General features: G+C 39.6%; 1 protein-coding gene across 2 annotated transcripts in view; it reads right to left on the bottom strand.

Moving 5' to 3' along the window:
* SYT10 (synaptotagmin 10) overlaps window positions 1–21,526 on the bottom strand; it is a 58,110-nt gene extending 36,584 nt beyond the window's left edge. For both annotated transcript variants that reach the window (XM_074939770.1, XM_074939780.1), the window contains exons 1-3: window positions 21,134–21,526; window positions 11,706–12,063; window positions 3,544–4,108 (exon numbers count right to left, since the gene is read on the bottom strand). In XM_074939770.1, the coding sequence (XP_074795871.1) occupies window positions 3,544–4,108; window positions 11,706–12,063; window positions 21,134–21,287 (1,077 nt within the window). In that variant the 5' untranslated portion in view covers window positions 21,288–21,526. The remainder of the gene's footprint in view (window positions 1–3,543; window positions 4,109–11,705; window positions 12,064–21,133) is intronic.
* Window positions 21,527–22,987: the final 1,461 nt, after the last annotated feature.

Raw genomic sequence — 22,987 nt, forward strand, 5'->3', positions numbered from 1 at the left:
AGGTCTGCAGACAGCAGAGTAGAAGTAAGGGTGGCAATACCCTACCATTCCATCCTTACTTCTGCGCTGCTGCTGGTGGTAGCTCTGCCTTCAGAGCTGGGCTCCCAGCCAGTGGCCCTGGCTCTCCAGCTGCTCCGCTCTGAAGGGAGTGCCACCACCAGCAGCAGTGCAGAAGTAGGGATAGGAGTACCTGCAACACCCCCTAGAATAACCTTGCAATGCCCCTCCCAACTCCTTTTTGGGTCAGGACCCCTAAAATTACAACATCATGAAATTTCAGATTTAAATAGCTGAAATCATGAAATTTATGATTTAAAAAATCCTATGACTGTGAAATTGACCAAAATGGCCTGTGAATTTGGCGGGGCCTTATATATAGGTACATGTCTACACTGCAGTTAAACACCTATGGCTAGTCTGTGTCAACTGACTCAAGCTGGGGCTGAGGGGCTGTTAAATTGCAGTGTAGATGTTTGGGCTTGGACTGGAGCTCAGGCCCTGAGACTCTTCCCCCCTGGCAGCGTCCTGGAACTCAGGCTCCAGCATGAGCCCGAACATCTACACTGCAATTTTAAAGCCAAATAGCCCAAGCCGCAAGAGCCCAAGTCAGCTGACACGGGCCAGCCATAGGGGTTTAATTGCAAAGTAGATATACCCTTAGGTACTCAAATGGCACCCGTTACCATAGCATCTGATCTGAGTGCCTCACAATCTTTAAAGCATTTATCCTCAGAACACTCCTGGGCTGTACTATCATTTCAATTTTGTAGAATGAGGAACTGAGACAGAGACAGACTAAGGTCATGTCTAGACTTACCTCTGGAGCAATCGATCCAGAGGGGGTTGATTTACCGCGTCTAGTGAAGACACGATAAATCGACCACTGAGTGCTCTCCCATCAACTCTGGTACTCCACCGGAGTGAGAAGCGTAGGCGGAGTCAACGGGGGAGTGTCAGCAGTCGACTTACCGCAGTGAAGTCACCGTGGTAAGTAGATCTAACTACGTTGACTTCAGCTCTGTTATTCATGTAGCTGAAGTTGCGTAACTTAGATCGATGCCCCACTAGTGTAGACCAGGCCTAAGTGCAACATCATCCAAGAAGCTTGCAGAAGAGCAGGGAATTGAACCCAGGTCCAAGGCTAGCATTCTGAATCATCCTTTCCATGTTTAAGATCCACTGTTTCATGTACTTGCCAGGCCAAAGAAATATTTTGGCAGTCTGTTAACTCTTCAGAGGTATTGGTACGGGACCTATGATCAGAAAGAAATCTGCACCCTATGATCTGCACCACTGAGCTGCACCCAGAATCTAGAACCTCCAAAGCACTACCATCCACTTGAATCTAGCAGTACCCAGTGCCACCACTTCTGATATGCCTGTCCTGAGGGTGGAGAGAACAAAGGGGACGGTGATTCCTTCCTCCCTGAGGTTTGGTAGGGGTAAAAGAAAAGAGGAGTTGTCTTCCCACATTAAAGAGGAGGAATGCCTCCGGTAGCCTGTGGTCTGTAATTCGGCCAATCCACCCCTCTAAAAAATTGCATGAGTTCACCACTATATCCCAGCTCTTGCTTAGACCTTCAGTCAAGCTGATCACTTTGTTCAGGAGGAAATAAATTAAAATGCATATGAGTGATTTTTTATTTTATTTAATATTTAACTCCACTGGTATTGTACAGAAGATGGAGCCAACAGAACAAACCATCCTAAACTTGTAGAATTAATTAGTGAATGTTTGGAAAACGCTTCAAGATCCTTGGAGGAAAGGTGCTATATAAGTGCAAAGCATTATCATCATCATGAAACAGACTGGCCTTCAAGAATAGACTTCTAAAAACAAAATAATATGCTCAAGAGGACTAAGAAAATGATGAGAAAAACAATTTCATATTCAGCCAAGAAATATTTTAATGTTACCTATGAACCTTTAAAGTCTGCACAATGTAGCAACCAGGGCTGACGCCAGAAAGGCCAGTGGAGGTAGCTGAGACAGTTGTTCCAGTCCTGTGCATGAGATGTTGGTGCTCATTGGTACCTCTAGTGGTGGGTCAGTGCTGATGCACTGCTCTATAGAGCAGCACAGGGTCTCACTAAGTGCAACAGCAACAGGAGGCTAAGGTGACGATGCCATTAGCAGCTGCAGCTGTAGAAGAGAGCCAGCAGCAGGTGACTGCTGAGGAGGTGCCAGGCAGCATGAAGAGAGCCTGAAATGAAGCCCTGAACAGGCCCTGGCTATTCCAAGATCCTGGAAAAGGCGCAAAATGGAAGGCAGACTGGGAATGGGGAAAAACAGGAGCACAGGGGACACAAATGAGGGGAGATGTGAAAAGATGAAGGAGGGTGAAAAAAAACAGGGCAGAGAGACGAGGGTGTGTGTGTATGTGAGAGAGAGAGAGAGAGAGAGAGAGAGAAAAGGGCACAAATAGAGGGCAGAGAATGGGGGGAACAGCAAATGGAAGAAGGGAGCCAAGGCCATCAATGTGAAGGGGGAAGGAGGAAAACAACAAATGCGGGACAGAGACAAGGTAAGAGGGTGAGTCCTCTGGGAGAAAAGGGGAAAACAGAAAGGATGGTGTAGAGCTCTCACCTGTGAGGGAGCAGCCCTGCTTGTGTTTTATCTCTTAGATCCACTAAATCTTAGGGGCAGCGCTGGCAGCAGCCCACCTCCTACTGAAAACGCATGGATAAGGAAGGCATATGGCTCAGAGTGATGTAGATACCCTCAGTACAACAAGATAACAGGAAGTTTCCTTATGAACAGTGTAGTATTTTAGAGAAAACTGATTTGTTTTCTGAAACCATCTATCTGATTCCGAGTGGAAAAGATGAGTTTGGCCTTTTGACCAGTAAAGGTAAGGTTGGGAGGTAGCATTTCTTAGTAGTTGCAGCATGTCTCCTATTTGCTTCTGTTCATAGTTGAATTTTATAGGCTACAGTTCTCACCTGAAACAGTAAACCAATTCTCTCTGTTTCCAAATGTTCCCCCATATGTCCTTCTGCTCTCCATCAACATTGAGTGTCTACAGTAGACATTAGCAACAAAGAATACATAGATATTTCATATAGGATACCCTGTGCATGGGACAGCTGTTAGAAATCATTTTAGACACTGGATCATCTTAACCTCCATCTCTTTTTTCATTTAGATTCCAATATATGAAAGGCAGTTAATAATACCAAGGTGGTTTCATGGCATATCAGTACATGAACATTTTGAAGGACAACGTGGAAATGTACATATGTTTTGCTAACAGGAAAATATTAACTGTTCCTGTTAAACAGTGATACTTAGGGGTGTTTGATTTAATTAATAAATCTAATTTCCATTTGTGTAGTGTGTCATGAGGGTAACTATGTTCCCAGAAGGGTTTTTTTTAAATTACATTTCACGGCTTCCCAATCATCTTATTTTCCGTGCTCAAAGGAAAACATTGGCAACTCTTTCTTTCAATTTGTGCTGACAGACACTATATGCTTTCCATAAAGTACAAAGGAGAAATGAAAATATCATCAATTTGAACACTTTTGGGACACATTACTTACTGTGGTGGCACAGTGGATGTCTTTCCACACAGTGGCTTCCCTGGAGAGATCAGAGACTTCAAAAAAGTTATCAAGAATAACTTCCCCAATCATGTCATGTCTAGAAAATCTGTCAAAATCATATACACTGAAATGCAATTTCCTGTTGCTGAGCTGATCATAGGCTACAGGAAACTGAAAGGTTTCATCAAAGACAGGATTTAAAGTCTTTCTGTGAACCCGTGTCTGAAACTTCTTTTTCCTGTCTGGGAGAAGGTAAATCTTAACATACGGGTCTGAGGTTCCTGTGAAGTCTTTAGCAGGTAGCTCTAAGGCTTTGACAATGGTAACAACAAGGAGTTCATTTTCATAATCATACTGTAGAGTAAAGTTAAGTTTCCCACAGATTTTCACATCTTCTTGCTTGTCTTCCGAATCAACAGACTTCTGTTTATAGAGTTCTGGTTTTATTCGCCCAATGCTGGTTGTTGTCTCACCCCGTTGTAAAATCGGATCTGTCCCCATGTTAAAATCAACACTGGACACTTGCATCTGCCTTGGCAAGTGCCTCCTGAAAGAATTATGCCTGTACACACAAAAAATTAGCTTGGATTATCTCCATGAAAATGTATGGGTTTTCCCCAAATAAAAATAAGAACAAAAATTCTAAACAAATCAAAGCTTAGGTTTAAAAACAAAGAAATTGTTGTGGAAATCCAGTCTTGAACTAAGAATTACCATTAACACCATACAACATAATTTTACATGAAAATGGAACTTCATATCCCAAAGGACACCCAATTTCCTAGCAATACAACACATACCTTGTTTTGAAAAATGTGTACCTGAAACTGCAGTGGAAATTATATGACTCCCCAAACTTCAGTAAGACTAAAACATCACTGTAAATTAATACCTTCATTTTTATGGTAAGTGCCATATGATTTTTTTTAATAATCAGAATTGGCCAGGACTTCAGTTTTATATCTCATAAAATCGGAACTCTAACACTGATCCCTAGCACCAAGCTGGGGTATTAGTACAGTGTTGTTACACAGGAAAAAGTACGGCCTACCACTCATCATCAACACTTCCTGCACCTCTTGGGCATTCCTTGGAGGTTTTCCATCTGAGTATTTAACAGGCTCAACACTTCTCAACTTGCGAGATCTGTAAAGATCATAAGGTACTAGGCCTGCAGGTAAAAGTACAGCATTTAACCAGTAGAGGCCCTGATCCTGTAAAGATTTATACACATGCTTAAATCTTTTCAGGATTAAGATTATAGTTGGATTCTCGACTGGTGATTTAACATTTAATTCTAGTCGTTCTACCGTTTTAAGCTTTATTAGACATTTGTTTCTTCCATTTTTTCCTGCTTTCCTATTCATCCTACAGTGTGTCAGAAGATGAATTCACTTAATGATACCAAAAGAAATTATTTTAAACCCTCCTAATTTGGATTGCAGTATAGTACATTCATGATACTTAAGGCCTTATGCTGTCTACAGTAACAGTGGGAAATTTGCCATTGCCTTCAAAAAGAGTAGGATCAAGCCTATTATGTGTTTTACAGTAGTATAAACTGTAGGATAATATACTTACTATATTTAATCTGGTGAAGACTTTGTGTAACCTAAATGTCCATTTGATTTTTCTGCCATTATAAAATTTCCCTAGTAAGCTGTGCTGTAACAAAGTCACAGATTACTCCTATGACTACACTTATACTTAGTTGCCATTAAAAACCAATTTAATTGTCAGAATTTCCTCACTTTTGAACAATCTATTACTTATTAATGCCAGATGTAAATGTGCATTATTGCTCAGTTCTCCCCACTGTTCAGCATGCTGAAACCAAGAGGAATCACAGCTGTATGTTTATTTCTTTAAACCAGGAAAACAAATTCTCCATTTGAAAATGATCATGAGTAATTTCATGGAAAATATTCTTATTTATGCTGTATGGGAGAGGCTGCACAATGAACAAAACTGCTGTGGATCCTCTGAGTGCTGCACCAAGCGGGCAATCTGCAGCCATTAAATAATGAACAAGAACATTTTCCATTCTGGATGCCTTAGGGGTGTTGACTGCAGGGAACGGTCCTCAACACAGCCATAATTTGGATTTGAACTGGTTACAGGAAATCTCAGTATTTCAAACCTGAAAGTTAGATGACTAAAACACACTTCTGATCTGACATTTCTGTGTCAGAGAGAAACTCTCAAGCTGAACCCTAACCAAATTTTAAAAAAATAAGTTAAATATAGGCTCAGGTGCCACAAATGTCCTCGAGTCCACCTGCAAATTTGGAGGGATTTATAATCACACATTTTTAAAAAATGTTTTTCTCCTCCGTGTTGTATGAAAAAGTCTACACAAACAACAGGAGACTCTGACTATGCAGTGGAAACTGTGAAACAAACTGCTGTCAGAGGAACAAAGTAAGCAAACTAGAAACATACAAAAAATGTTCTTTGATCTCTTGCATTTATAATAATCTGCGGTAGCATTTGTAAAAATAGTAGGTAACATTTTTTGAACAAATCTAATTTCTAAGTTGCAAGAGTCCTTTCAAAATTAAAAATATTCACACACACACATACACCCTGTAATATCCTCCAGTGAAACTAGTCACTGTTTTTAAGTGTCACTTGATAAGACAGTGCAGCTGTAGGATTGCTCTCTGTGGGAACCAAGGCTCAGTAGCACTTTTACTCTACTAAGCCAATGCCCTAATTACACAGTACTTAGTGAATGTTCTGAGTCACAACTTTTCAACAAGACAGATAATTACTCTTTTAATTATTAAGGTGCTTCACTGTTGTCATGGCAACATAGTTACGTTCCTTTTTTCTGCAATAACAAAGGGATTAATGACTGTTATACTGAAGTGCAAGGATCTCAGCCAATCGCATTGTGGAGATGCTGCACAGTTACAGACTCATACCTCTAACAGGGCTTTCAGTGACAAGAGAGTGCAGGCCCATGCACTCTGATTCACTACTGCCCCTAAAATCGTAATCATAAATAATGATACTTAGCTCTTATATAGCATTTTTCATTCGTAGATTTGAAAGTGCTTAAAACTGGCATCCACATCCGCCAAACAAGCATGATTTCCTCAAATCATATGAAAAAAACTTTGTGTCATAAATGTTTACTCCCTAGATATTTTCCAGTAATAATAATATTAGTAATTAAATAACAATTAGTAACATGACAGTGCTTTCTGTTAACTCAGTAAGACTCACACCCAAAGAAATAAGAGCAGACAGATGAGACTATGATTAAGGCACCGGACTGGAAGTCAGGATATATGAGTTCAATTATTAGCTCTTTTACAGACTTCCTGTGTGACCTTGGGCAAATCACTTAGTCCGTAGTTTAGCCAAACATATAAGTACATGCTTAACTTTAAACATGTGTTTAAGTTAATCCCTAGGATGGAACATAATCACATGCTTAAGTACTTTGCTGAGTATGGATAGACCTAAGGATGTGCTTAAGTACTTTGCTTTAGGATCATGGTGACTCAGTTCCTCAACTGTAAAATGGGGGTGAGGGTGGGTTTTGATAATATTCCTTTTCTCCCAAACTTAAGCTATCTTGTCCAGTTAGATTGTAAGCTATTCAGGGCCTCTTTGTATAATGGGGCTGCATTTTCAGTTGGGGCCTCTAGGCATTACTATAGTACAAATAATAAAGAGTAATAATTTGGCCTTTGGCTTTAGAGTTTACTTAACCCAATATAGGATTATTAACTTGTACAGAGAAAGCACATTCAAGTTATAAACTAATTATAAAATAATGAATAGTATAGAGCAGACAGTTTGGACACACTTATTTCTCCTTTTATATGGTACAAGGATATGGGGACTTACAATAAAATTGTAAGGCAGTAAGTTAGTCTGTTAATGGTTGCTCTAGCCATTAAGCATAAAGGTTTCTCTCTCTTATTTTTAATCATATCTAATGTAACTATTATGTTCTAATTATCTAAATAAATGTCTAATTATTTTTTCAATCCTAGACTCCTAGTCTGAATCCTACTGTGGTAATTAGTTCCATAGGTCAATTTTGCCCTGCATTTTTTCCCCATTTGATCAGCTTTAAATTTGTTGCCTTTCACTTTTGTTGAAAATTCCCTTGGTCTCGTATTATAAGCAAGGGTAAATAGATGCACTCAATTTACCATGAATTATTTTGTGTACTTCTATCATCTCCCCTCTTATTCCTCTCCTCTCTAAACTGAACTGTCCCAGTCTTTTCAATATCTCCTCATAGCAAAGTCTCTCCATGCTACTAATGATTTTCATTTCTTCCTCTGGAACTCTTCTATTTTTGCTATATCTGTGTTGACTATAGTGGGAGTTCTGAGCTCAACAGCTCTGAAAATCTGTTTGTGCGCATGTCAATGTGGGCACCCAAAAATGAAGGTATCCAAAGTTAGAAGCCACCTTTGCAGATTTGGCCTTAGTGACTTTCTCGAGATCACACAGTGAGTTAGTGGCAGAGTTAAAAATGGAATCTGAGTCTCCTCATAGTCTTGCATTCACCCTACTACGCAGTAGCTGCCTCCTGCAGATTTCAGCTGCCCCCTTCCTTTCTCTATTTTGATTAATTTCTTAAAAAGCAAATAATCTCTCCTGCAAAAGCTACTTTAAATTTTACTCCTACTTAGTTAATTTCAGCAGATGAGCTGGAGGAAGGAAAGAAGAGGAAAGAAAGAAGCTGGGCTGAAGCGGGATTGATTTGGGAGTGTCACGAAGTAGGAAAGAGGAATTTAATAATTTCCACCATGAGACCAACTTCTCTTTTAGAGATGCTATGGATTGTTCCTCTGGATAGTTTCAAGTCTCACTTTCTGTTACAGTGAATTAAATCAAGAGCTGTTTAATAAGTCCAGTTTAGATTTTTCAGTAGTTAAACTAAAGTTGCAAATGGCCAGAGGGCCACAAACTGCTTCTGAAAGGACTTCTGGTATCCTGGGGAAGAAAGAGACCAAACAATTCAAGATCTTTTTCAAAAGATGAAGTTAGATGAAATTTGTTAGAAAACAAATGTAGGTAAGAGTATTTGTAATTTACGCCCCACTAAGAACTCCAGAATGGATGGCTATGTTACAATAAATAGCTCAAAATGATTTTTAAAAAGTTTTTTCCTTTCTGAAAATGTAAATGATCAGTAATCATTTACATATCATAAAAGTAAGAACATACGCTGGGGAGTGTGTTCCTGGGCCTCTAGTAAGTGTAGTTCTCGAGTGGATAAAGGTACAAACCGAAAATGTACCCAAGAGGTGCAACAATGCTGCAGAAATGTTCATCCTGTTATAGTTTACTGCTTAGTTGGGATCCAGACAGTGAAGAGTGACTTTTTTAATAAGTCAACCTTCTTCATATTATTACAAACTATGATAACGATACAAAATGTTCCAGTTAAGCTGAGAAACCTCATTTTTCTGAACATGTCTCTGTGTTAAAAATACTATCCAGAAATTGTGATCAGACACATTGTTAGGTTTTGAATAATGTATTATATGATTATAGTTATAATTAGTTAATATCATGCAGTTTGTTTGATTAATAATTAACTAATGCAAGAAGACCAACGATGTATCTCATTTGCATGACAGACTCCTGTCCAGATCGTCTGCTCTAAATCTAAGTTCAGCATAGGTAATGGGGGCTATTAAGGGTTGGTTACACTCTCGAATTCTCTGCTCCAGTACAGGTTAGAGAAGCCTAGGAGCTACTCTAACTTTAGCCACCTGGCAAACTTTACTGATCAGCTATGCTCAGCTGGCAGATGGTCTGAGTGCAATGCATTCTGGTCATTTTCTGTTGTGACATGCCCTTTCTGAATAGTCTTCTGCTGAGAGTGGTATAGAAGCCAGCTACACCACTTCTATGCTTGCTAGGGACTCTCCTACCGCTACAGGTATCCCAGCAAGGAAGCTGTAGCAAGATTCTCAGAGTGACACAAAAGGGACTGAGCAATCCAGAGAATTGACCTTTGTGTCTGCTCTCCTGATATATAAAGTTTTGGGTCATGATAATTACACTACTGGATGTGAGAGGTTCAAGGAGCAGTAGGCAGACAGCTATATGAAACAAGTGTAGGTATGGGGAAAAGGTATTTGTAAATACAGAAAGGACCATGTGGAAGGCTACTGTGAAGCTTTTATGGGGGATCTGATTCTAAAAATACACAAGGAAGTATTTTGTATGATAGACACTCAGCTTTGAGGGGAACCCTAAAAGGGCTATGTCTCCAAAGCTCCAAATGGCAGCTCCAAAGCCAGGAGAGATGAAAGGCCGATCTGAGTGAAGTTTTCCCCTTGATAATCTGGAATGAGCAAGAGAGAAAGACCCCCTGGAAACACTACCAGCTGATACAAGTGAGAAGAGGAGAAATAACTGCTTATATTCCTTAAGATTGTCCTCAGCTCCAAGACTTTTTATGGTTTTAGGGTCTGATCCAACGCCCATTAGAAATCTACAGGACTACTTCCATGGACTTGAATGGGCTTTGGACCAGGATCCTAGGAGTTGTTTCTTTTCCTATATGATACCACACGTAGTACTTGGGTTTGTTCTGCAGCTAGATATTTCTTCTATCTATTCATTGGAGGTTTACACTACCTGATGGAGATTTTGGAGTGTGAGAAGTGATGGTATGGGCAAGAACCTTCCACTTAATATCAAATTATTCTATGTAATGTTCTCGTCATGTTAAATGGTACCAACTTTGGTCTTTCTCTGGCCAGAATGACAGTTATGATTTCATGGATATCTCTCCAGCATTTTAAAAAAGTTCCATGTAACAAGTCAGATTCTGTGCTCTGCCTCTGAGGAAGTGGAGCACTGGACTTGGAGCCCAGACAAAGTGGGAGAAAAAGATTGCTTTAAGTCATCTGTGCATCCTCCTAATTCAAGGATGTTTAAGAGGATTGTGCAGTTCCTGGTGTGAGTGAGACCTTCCCTAAGGAATGTTTTGATTTATGACAGCCTCACACGGCTGCTTCACAGCCTGGAACAGTAGCAGAACAAAGCACTCCAGCCACGCACCATCCCATTCAGAATACTCCCCCAGCAAATCCCTATGCACAAGAGGTCAATATAAGGTTCTCTACGTACATATATACTGGGCATAAAGGGGCCACTGTGTGGGACAGAATCTGTCTCAAGATGTCATCTTCAACATTTGCCTGAACTGTTCATGTATTTTTGCTTCAGTTTCAAGTGTACATTGTACAAATCATTTATTGAGTAAAAATGAAATACTTTATATTTAGCATTTATTGGTTTCATTTATGTCATGATTCACAGCACATCTCTTCCCTGCTTTCATTTTCCCTGTGTCTAAAAAACATTACTAAATTATTTCAGATGTAGTGATTGATGTTGTATTTCACTGTTTAAATGTCTCATGTGCATTAAATACTTAAGTCACAAAAAATTCTTTGATCCTACAGGCACTACTACCTCACAATATATCTTTAGTTCACCACATATTGACATAATCCAGTACCTGAGATGGACAAACAGCTGGTATTCTCTAAATTGTACCAGGGCTTTCAGAGCTGCTTCAGGTTTATTAAAAAACCCTCTGTATTATAGGTGTAATGTATTAGGAATATTCCACAAAGAGGTATATTTTGTTGAGTGTGGAAATTTTAATCCTTTTAAAATGTCAATTCACATCTTAAAGAAATGTGCATCAACCACATGTTTGTAATTTATTTTATGAGCCAAATTTTCAGTTGATGGAGCTGTAAAAATATGCATACCAATTGTACCTGAAAGCAGGAGATGTTCTATAAACTTGTCTGGCTCTGGCAAATTGCCCTAAAAGATCCTTCCTTAATAAAAGTTTGTATGGAAATGTGTCACAAGTACAAATACATTTTTAAGTACAATAGTGACAGACATAGACTTGATCTTTGCATTTATAAACAATGAAATATTTCAATTTAAATTTTTGAGAGAGTGTTCTTTATGGCTGTTTACTGAAAAATTTGCAGAAATGTTGATGCTTTGGCTTAATATGACTGTTTTCCCGAAAACGTGTAAGCACTGGACTGAGAACGCTCCAATTTTGAGGCCTTAATTCACAACAAAACGCTCTGGCTCTTATCTATACTCCATAAATTGCTATAAAACTGAGTTTTCCTTACCTGGATGAGGATGTAGGCTCAGTGATCTGTCTCTGCATGCGTGCATGTTTAATTAGATGTTCTTTCAATGCATTCTGGACTTCTGCTGGAATATCAGGTGAAGTGTGGCTAATTTTCATTGCAGCCTCAAGTACCTTCACTGAAGGTTTCCCATTTTCTTTAATTTCCTTTTTCTCGTTGGTTTCGAAAACCTCAGTAGGAGCACTACAGGTGCTTTGAGGGATATTACTGGTATTAGAAATAAGAGGTTTGCTTCTCCAGCATGGCCAACACAACTTCCAAAAGACAAATAGCGAGACTACCAGCAAGGCAAGCCCACAGAAGCTGACGACTACTGCTAGCAGACTGACTGAGATGTCTGCAAATAATCAAAAACAAAGATTGTCAAGACAGTCAAGCACAGAGAAAAAGAAACATGACACAAGTAAGGAAGCAGAAGATTTTAGATATTTCTCTTGTATAGAGCTTTCAGGATATGACAGATTAACATTTTCAGTCTTGCAGATATCTAAACAATATACATTTTAAAAGTTTTACCCACTGATAACAATTTAACTAAAATTCTATTAATTATTGCTTTGTTTACCAGCAAATGGCCAGTTTCTGCCAGTCTTACTCACACTAAAATGAATGGGTGTACATGAGCAGTAAAGTGCTAATCATTGAGAGGAAGCGTAGCCTGTCTTTCCATTGATTTTAGTGGGCTTTGGTTTAGGCCTTTGGTGGACTTTAGGTTAGGCCCTTGGGTTAAGCCCTGGCAAGAACTTTCATGGAGTAAAACCAAGAATGTATCTGACTCAGAAAATTAAATCACAGAAGCTATCTTCTTTGAGTACACATTAATAGATCATCATGTGCACCCTGGCAGATATATAGTTGTTCAGCATCTTCCAAACTTTAGTCACATTAGGAAATGTGCATTGGATGCATTGGAAACATGTCAGAAGCCCAAAGGCAATGCATAATTTGCATGAAATAGAACAGGATACAGCTGCTCTCTTTTTTAACAAGTATGGAGGTACGACCAGCACAGGCTAACATCTGAAAGCTGCTCAGATCAAGATGGCATTTAGCATGCTGGTACCTGGAGTCTTCATGGGCTATCCCTCTGTACTGAAAATGAGGCTCACCACAGAGCACACTGTAGACCATATGCTGCACTTTAGCTACCCCTGCTATCCAGCATTTGATTTGGCCTGCCACCATGGTGAACATGTCTAATAACATTACCAAAGTAAAGAAAACAGATTTCATCTCAGCTTTGTGAACAGATTCAAATTTCAAGGGAAGGTTGACGTTTGGTAGTGCCAGTAGGAGTCCTCATTTGGAGAGTTATTATATGAGACACACTTCAGTTTGATTTTTTTCATTACCATGTTATATTATAAAATATAGACTTAAAAATCCTCAACCCCCTTGTCTTTTGAAAAGGGCCTTTCACATGTTTTAAAATTATTCAATCGGCCCCAATTAAATCTTGTGGAGTATTCTTGTCCCTTAAGCAATTGCTGCTACTGCTTGCTCCAACAAGGGTTGACAGATCTACAGCTAATACTTTGCATCCAAAGCTTCAGGCTCCATGCAGCTAAAATGAACCAGCTGAGAAGCACATAGAGCACCTTAAATACAAGTTTGCTAAAAAAATCACAGAAAGAAAAAATCCTTGAACTACACAGTGGTTCTATGAAATGGTATGTAACTCACTCTTCTCTTAGGGGGGATTAGAAGTACAATTGAAATTAGAGAAGTTTGTTTTTTTAAACATTATAGTTATGATTTCCAGATACATATCTTTCAATAATAAATATTGAGCTCAAGGTCCATATACCATGATAAGGGATAACCATAAAAAAAGAAAAAAAAGAAAGGTTTAGAGCCTTGAGAAAATTTGAAAGGACCAGAAAAACCTTGGAGTTTAAACTAAGCCAAATCAAAATAAAAAGGGCACTTAAAAATCAAAACGCAGAACATTTTATACTAGAGAAATTAAACAATTACAGAATTTTAGACATATATATTTTGGCTCGTTGTCTAAAATTCTGGAATAGTTCTATTTCTCTTGTATATAAAGATTTATCTCTTCATATATTAAGTAACCCTTTAGAGCTAAATTGTGGCTTGCCCTTACATAGCCATGATGGAGTAAGAAGGGAGTAAGGAATTGTTCACTCCCCTTGTTTGGCTTGAAAAACTGAAATTGAAACCTGTGCTCTGGGAAGAACAGGCTAGGTTCACTTCTGAGTTGCTCCCAGTGAACTCACTGGAAAAGGGGTGAAGGAGCAGGCAGAATCACAGTTCCACCTTTCCTAACCTCATTCATCTAGTGGCCAATCACACAGCAGGAGATTTGAGGGAGCATACTGCATGCTTTAAATGGGTATAGGCAAATTACTCCCTCCTATGCAACTGGAGAGCTGCAGAGGGCATTGTGCCTCACAGAGGCAGAGTGTTTGCCAGGGCTACTCTGGGGGGGTGTTGCTTTGCTAGGTTCTAACCTCAGAGCTGAGACTAAATGCCAACATTTAGCCCTTAAAAATCCCTTTGAGATCAATTTTAAGATTAAAAAAATGCATATTGCTAATTTCTACCACACAACAAATTAATATATTACTACAGCTAATCATAACAATTGTGAAAAACAAACAAGTTTCAATGAGAATCATTCATTCTAAGGACAGAAGGGACCATTAGATCCTCTGTCTAGTCTGATCTGTATTTCACAGGCCATTCAGTTTCAGTAACTAATTTGAATTTGTCTGACTTCAGCTTCCAGCCATAGGTTCGTTATGCCTTTCTCCACTAGAGTAAAGAGCCCTTTAGTACCCATCATTGTCTATCCATGAAAGTAATTATACACTGTAATCAAGTTGTTTCTCAAACTTTTTGATAAACTAAACAGATTGAGTTTTATGTAGAGAGGGGTGGGAGATGGTTCCCCATCCCAGACTGTGATGAACAGATAGTATTAGCTCATTTCCTCCATTCTGGTGGTCACTCAGCTGAGCAATTATTAAAATTACCCTGCTGTCATATTAAGCCAGAATTCATTCAAGCCCATCTGTGGAATAGTATTAAACCTGAGCTTTCCAAATCCTATGTATCAAACAGGAAAATGTCCCCTATAATGTCTTTTTCACAGAAAGTTTGATTTGATAAGAGAAAATATCAAGAGACATTTCTTCAGACAGGAGTCTCTTCGTATGCCCATCAAGGAAGTTTAGTACTTAAGGCTGAATCTGTCAACAGGAATGGATTGTATGCCCTATATGTCAATAGTGTGCTATTTGTCCCTAACTAAGACTTAAAGCTAGAGACAAATTAAGAGCCTAATTTAATTTTTGGATGCAGATGGATGTACATTAATTCTGTTATGGCAAAAGTCATGGGTGTCTGTATTCTGAGATGGCTGTTCTAACCTGCTCTGGGTTCAAAGATGGGTCAGGAAATTGGGGACCTGTAATCAGCTCCCTGACAGTCTCATCCCCGCAGCTGCATTCAGCCATTTACCTTTGATGGTGTCTAGAATAGGGCATCTCAAGTTTTGTTCTTATCCTTCACAATATCTTATAAGAGCTGTGGATTGCATTTAGCATTCCTGTCCTCATGTTGTGCTATGGGTGAAAACATGTGCAGATTGAAGTCAATCACAGATCTCCCATTGACTTCAATAGGGCCAGGATTTCACCTCGGGTATTTTTTGTACAGCATCCAATCATTTGCCATGATTTCATCTCCACAAGCTAATAAGAGTTTATGATTGCAATTACCTGTCATTTTTCTGTTGGTTTTCCAATTAAAATGACTCCTTCAAGCTGTTGTATCTTTGGGCCATTTTGTATTTCTCATTTGAGTTTGTCACATTTATTTTTGGAAATGCAAAGTGACTGAGTAGTATTTACTTCAAATTCTTCTTCCTGTAGCTCCTGGCTTTCACTGTTTATAGACACCCTTGAAAATACATCCACTACAAAAAGCTTATTGTCAGCCAGTATTTCACATTAAACAAGTACTCCATGAAATTTCATGATCATTTTCTGGATTCTAGGCAGTGCTTTGCACAATAATTTCTGTAATAGAGCATCCAACAATTTATGGTCCATATCGACTTCAGCTGATTTCAGCTCATAAAATCATCCACTACCAAACACACTGCCTGCATTTCCTTTTCAATCTGAATGTAGTTTCGTTATATTTCAGTGCTTTGGAAACATATCTCACTGTTAACCCACTCTGATGGTATCTGAATTTGCTCAATAAGTACTTTTAGGTTATTGCTCACTGCTAATGGACCTGATGGTTGCACATATTTTTGGTGGCACACTGGGATATATATGAATGTGTGATTCATTATCTCTTGAGAGAATAACAATCCAGTCATCAAATATATTTTTCATCCTGAGCAGCAGACAAGTTACATATCCATTTGATCATTGGTACTTTCAGATTGCCTTTCAAACCAAGCATCCACAAGACTTTCCTTTTTCACTATTTCAGACTCTACTTAACAGTGTGTCATTATACAGTGTAGTCTATAGGAAGTGGGTAATGTCCTATTAAATAGTTTGTGAGTCCTCTAGGGTATGTCTACACAGGGATAAAAAAAAACCCCATGGCTGGCCTGTGTCAGCTGATTCAGGTTCGTGGGGCTCGGGCTTTGGGGCAAAAAATTGCTGTGTAGATGTTCAGGCTTGGGCTGGAGCCCAAACCCTGGGACCCTACAAGGGTGGAGGGTCCCTGGGCTCAATCCTTCAGCACATAATTCTCATGTGCACAGATGTACATACTGCTATTTAAATGTTCTGTATTCAAGTGTTTAGATATTTAAATATGTTAACATTGTTAATATTTTAACAACAAGTGTGTGTTTGCATTACTTTTCTGGTGTCAGTAAATATTAAATTATGTTTGCTAACAGGGTTTTAATTAGTGGGATTGTTTTTAATTTAATCTGAGTGTAAATTGAGTTGATGAGCATCATCTGACGGCAATGGTTTGAAGAGGAAGAAGTGTTTGCAAATAAATGCAAATGCTCCTTCAAAAATCAGTCATTAATTGAAATTCACATTCATGTTCTAGCTGTGAGAGAAAAGATTATCTCAATTAAATTGCATGGTCAAATGCAATAATTGAAGAGAGACCAACACTGACCATCGACTTTCAAGTATGATAATATGGACATTTAATATAGGTTTTCGTTTGTATGATCATTCATAAAAGGCATTCACTATATTAAAAGAAAGGCAAAAGCTCAGATTGTGCAAGCAATGTCCTGTATCACCCAATGACGTCTTGCACTGCTAAGGAATATAACTATTCTGTCTGTAGAGACATGGTTACTTTCAAACACAAATTACGTTATAGTACAATTGATAGTAATCTTAATGAACACTGATGCTCAAGTAGAAGTATACATGGCTACAGAAAAAGCTTCCCATTCTTCAATGGAGAGATAAAAAAATGTGTAGGAGGAGGAAATCATTTTTTCATTCATGTCTCTTTGGAGTAGAGTGCCTACTATTCCATATTTGTGGTGGTTCATTGATATGATTTTACTAATATGAGCCAACTAATATGATCTCTTAAGCATCCTATATGACACTCTAATAATTTTGGACTAGATTCTGCCACCCTTATTCATGTTGAGTAGTTCCTTATTTGGCAAGTAGTCCCATTGATATTAGTGGGACTATTTACTAGTACTACTCTCTCAATATGGTACTACATGACAAAAGTGGCAGAACTTGGGTACGACTATCTAACTTTTGGCCTGATCCTACTGCTTTTCTTCAAATGAAACTCTGCTGTGGTCATGGGCAGATTGTGAACCCCTTACAATAATGAACAGCCTCTCACAGAAGTAATCCCGATGACTTTAATAGCACTACTCATGGAGCAACTGTTCACCACTGAGAGTTAGGGGTTTGCGGTCCAGCACCCAGTGAGTTCAGTGGGAGTTTTGCTTGAAGAAGAAGAAATGCTGGATCATGTCTTTTATCAGTGCATTAGTGGTCTCATTTAATGTAAGGAACAGTTTAAAAATGTTAGTGAGTTTTAAAACACACATCTACATATTGATGAGAAATGAAGAAAATGTCATACTACAGAAAAGAATGCCTTTATTTTAAAACATGCTTTATGTTTATTCATGTGAAGATGCCCTAAGATTCTATAGCTTATTAAAATGATGTAGATATACTCAAGACAATGTATTTGCTGAAGAGATAATTTTAGCAAGCATTCATCAAATGGAAGACATGTAATCTAATATCCTGATAATTTAGAAAATACATCCTCTAGCATTATTTTTTATGTAAGATGTGTTTCTAGTAATCTTATGAGCAAGCAATTTTATATTCTCACCTCAGCCACTTTTACTTCATGACAAATTGTTATTGCCGCAGAATACAAAATTTAAAATCCCAGGCCTTTTGGCAAACAGCTGCAAATTGGTTAAGCATTATGAATTTAAAATACTGATAAAATTGCTGGCTTTGAAGAAATGCTAAAAATGAAGGTATGCAATCTAATATGAAAACAGGTGCTGAATTTAAATTTCTAAACAGGACAATTTGCTTTATCAGTACCTTGGAGAGCACCTTTATATCTTTCATATATTATTCCTTTATATTACATTTATGTTTGTTAAAATAAAATTAATAATGACCCTCAAGAATTAATATACAGTGCACTAGGTGCTCTTTTACTATAAGAAAAGCAACCCTACTGTAAGATTTTGAAGCTCAACACCAACTACATCTCCATTTGATATGATTCAATCTGGATCAAGATAATTAACATATGATGGATTATAACAAATATGCTAAAATATACTATATTTAATTAAAAATGCTAGTGGGAATACTGTGTAGTTCAACCAAATGAAAAATAATCAATCACATCCACTAGCAACACTTTCGCATACACAATCTATTAATCTGTCTATCCATTTATAGCGTGTACTATATTGTATGTATTCCTCGCGAACACAGACACATTGAAATACATACACCTCTTCCCCCCCACCACTTTCCCTCCCCACCCCCACCCACCCCCCCCCACCCCATCGATGCAGATAAACTTCCTTCTGGATTCTGTTCCCACTGGAAACTTTGGGACTTTTCCCACAACTCCAACAGCAGTAGAATCACTTCCTTTGTTCTTGGCTCAGGTAAATAACCACATAAAATGATCCAGAGGCGCCAGCTAGCGTTAACTTGATTAGAGAGATTTCATTATGGATCCTTGTATTCAAGGTGTGTAAATGCACCTTAGAATAAAACTTGGCACACGGTGCCTTAGCCTATGAGAAAGAACTAGAAGGGTGGTTGTTGTTATGGTTGTTTTGGTTTTGTCAACAGGAGTTGGAAAAAAATTAGATGCTCATTCCTCTCTCTTTTTAGGTGGGAAGTTTCTCTGTTCTGAAGTGGGATTGTTGAGTGCTATAAAACTCCACCTTACTGCTGAATATGCACTAAAGACTTTGGGCATTAAAAGAAAAAAACAAACAGGTGGGACATTTATACTACTGCTATTGCTTTTCATAATGATTTTTAAACTACATGTTTATTATTTTTCTCTGTTGTTCAGGTCTCGCCTGCGAGAGCATAAGAATAAAGCACCAAAAATGAGCTTAATTTTTAAACCCTCCCTTTAAAAACATTACCATAGAAAAGGCAACGGAATCATGAACTATGACAAAGTAAGGTGAGAGAGCTGAACTGAGCCAGAAACCCGGGACAATGCAGAAATTAATCAGAAATTCATTCCCTAACCTTGACGTGCCGAGGTACAAATAGTAAGTGTCCAAATATGGAACCACTTGAGCTCCGTTAACTAGGCAAAACAAGACAATTTCACCTTTGATAGACTATCTTGCTTCTGAGGATTTAAATCAGTCCCTTATTTTCTTCAAGTCTTCCCTGATGGATCCTAGAACAGATCTGACCCCAAAGCACTTCACTGAATCTACAGGTTTCCATTTGTACATTCCCATCAAACCTAGGCAATGTAAAATACACATCCTTAACAACAACCTCACCCTTAAACGAGGGCTCATCCTATGGGACTATTTTATTAAAATAACTGTTCCTTTCATTCATAAAACTCCTTGGTGTTGCCAGGCTTTATGGCTTTATCATCAATAAGAGATCGCTGCAACAGTTGGTCATCCAGAAACAGCCGAAAGTGCACACAAAGGTATATTGATGGATTGGTTTGGGGTCCCCCAGGATATTTTTCTCCCATAACTATAACACAATATACCTTTTTTTCATAGTTAAAACTTCAACAACAAAAATCGGATTTTCACATTAAAAAACATCTAAACACCGTGTCTCGGCTCTGTGAATAGGGTTCCTGTCCATTTCCTTCCCTCCACTCCCTCTAAATCTTGAGCAATGTTATGTAGAGCAAGCCTTCATTTGAAGCGCTTCCGATTCATACAACCTGTTGGCTTGGTGGCTGCCCGACTGAAAGCCTGTGCTCGAAATATCGCAAGGAAACATAAGGGCCACTGGGAAGAACAGAGAAGGGGAGACGTGGGGTAAATCATACATGTAGACTAACACTTCCTTCCCCCAGAACATACACCATTGTTTATAACACTAAACCAGCAGCCTCTTCCCCCTCCTAACATCGCTGCAACAGGAGCAAATAGTTTTCCAGCCTTAAGAAAGGAAAATTTCTTTGCAGATAAAGCAAGAAACAATTAACAATGGAAGTTCAAGTGTGTGTGCGCGGGAGGGGAAGACTAGCACTGGAAAGAGGGGAAAGGAGATGGGATACAAGGCGGGATATTTCCTGTTGCACAAATCCAACCAACTGTTGGGCTTTCACTCGGGGGGTGATTCTCTCTCTCTCTCTTTCGTCCACTCCCTGTTCCCTGATCCAAGGTCCTGACGCCCCCCGCCCCCCACCCCCGCAGCATTTTCCTTTCCTTTGTACTTCTTGTCCTCACGCTCTGCAGCATCACTACAGCAGCAGCCCCTCCGCACAACGCCGGAACCTTCCCGGAGCTCTGCTTTATAATCAGCGCCGTACAGAGCAAATGAGACTCCCGGGCACCAGCGTTTGCTGTGCTTGCGCTGAGTGCGGTCCTGAGCACTTGACGACAAACTGCTTCTGGTTATTGTTATTTTAACATGGATTCTCCCCCCGCCCCCCCTCCACCTTCATAGGCAAAGCAAAGAAAAAGTTCAACTTTCCGAACGCCCACACAACCTGCTGCCGCTGCTATTAGTAGATAACCGTCCCACACGCGTGTTCCCCCCTCTTTGCACCAAGGAAGCGAAGCAGAGACAAGGAGCAGAGTGAGGGGGACGGGGGACGGGGGGGGGGGGGGGGGGAGGGTAGTGGAAAGAAGCTGGGGGGAAGCAGCAGAAGACGAGAGAGGAGCAGGAGAGGGGGGCTCTGCAGAGAGTCCACTGTACCTGTGCTGCCTATACCTTGCTTGGTGGTCTCCAAGGGGAAGAAGATGCCTGAACATTTCTCCCGCTCCACCTGGCCCCCCAGGCACAGCTCTGAGATGATCTGCAGCGCCTTGTGACACAGGCTCCCCACACCATCCTCCTTGTGGAAACTCATCTTCTTCTTCTTCTTCTTCTTTTTCTTCTTCTTCTTTTTCTTCTTCTTCTCCTGCCTCCTTCCCTCTTCTCTAAGCCATCGCTTGCCTGGGAACGGTTTTCTGGATGTCACTAAAAAGCCACCCAGCTACCAAGTCACCATCCCCGGAAGAAAAAAAAAAAAAGAAAAAGAAAAGGGGAGAGGGAAGAGCAGCGAGAGAGCCAGTGCAATTGACACGTTGCAAGTGAACCAAGGCTCTCATCAGTAAAGGGGGGGTGGGGGCGCAAGGGGGGAGGGAAAAAGAAAAGGAGGGAAACAAAATAAGCATCCACTTAGCAACGCCTTTTGTGCCTAGCAGGCTTCGGTAGGCGGCGGCGTCCAATGGCAGCAGAGCGCGGGCGCTTGCCCGGGGAGAGTTACAGGTGGCGGCAGCGCCGGGCGGGATGGAAGGCCCCGGGGGAGTCCGTGTCCCAGCGTGTTCCCGGGAGCGGGAGGAGCAGCCTGGCTCGCGGAGCTTTGAGGGGCGCCGCTCTCCAAGGACACTTCTTGCCTCTGTGCCGTGCCCTGGCCCCTCGCTGACACATCCCAGTCCCCTCAGGGTTTCCCCCACCCAAGCAGGAGCTGGGTGGGGCGGGCGGGGGGGGGGGATTGAAATATGACACTCCCCTTCTTTACTGGGGGGAGAATGGACCCCTTACATGCACATTCACCGTAGTCCTCTGTTGAATGTCAAAGGTTGCCTTTCATAGCCCTGGGTGCTGCATGCCTGAGCTCAGACTGTGCAAGAACAGAAAGGAAATTGGGTTTTCCTGTTTTGTTTGATGTGAAACTCCTTGGTTTCCAATTCACACTTGATGGAACATGCTGAGATTATTTTTAAACACACTCGTCTTAATTTGGTGAAATCTTCATTTGTTCAAATGGCATGGATACTATAACCTTGCATAACATATCATGCACAGCAGTATCAGAGGACTTCACTCACCAGATCACCACAGGAGCTCTGGTGTTTAACTAATTCTTTACGTGTAAAGATATTATTAGGCTTGAAACTGTCCAGTTACTAAACAAGTTAATGTCTTACAGGTGCTTCATCACAGATTTAGATGTTCTTGATACTTTGTGCATACTTGATCATTTTTAAAAAGTCCAACACAGTTTCATTCTCAGTTCAGAGGGTTCAATAGTTTTAAATAAGGAATCCACTGTTTAGGGGAATTAAGGCTTTATACTATTACATTAATAAACTCCTTAACAACTACAAAGCATTTTATATAGTGATGAAATATAGTCTATTCCATGACTTGTGTATATTTTTCAATGCTAATCACTGTTCATTAGGCATAAGTTGAAAATAATTTTGGTAGCAGTTTGCTTAGTTAAACAGCCACTAGTCTGCTCTAGTTTGCTACTTGGATTCTTGTGCTTCATGAGCAAGAACAGTTAACTTGTTCATTATTGAACTTTTTTCCAGTATGGAATTTTTAATCTCTCACTGTCAAGTTAATTTATAATTGATTTCTAATAAAATGTAAAAACCGATAATGTTCCTCCTGCAATTTTTTTATGCATAGACAATTAAGAACATACATTGTTTAAATATTGTACAGTATTTCTATTTTCCATTCTGAAAGTTATGTATTTTGAATATAGAGGATATGAATGTGTGTGTAAAAATAAGTTTTGTTAGATGAAGGCATATACATTTATGCATATTAATT

The sequence above is a fragment of the Natator depressus genome, chromosome 1 (genome assembly GCF_965152275.1).
Source record: "Natator depressus isolate rNatDep1 chromosome 1, rNatDep2.hap1, whole genome shotgun sequence".
In the NCBI taxonomy this organism is placed as follows: Eukaryota; Metazoa; Chordata; order Testudines; family Cheloniidae; genus Natator; species Natator depressus.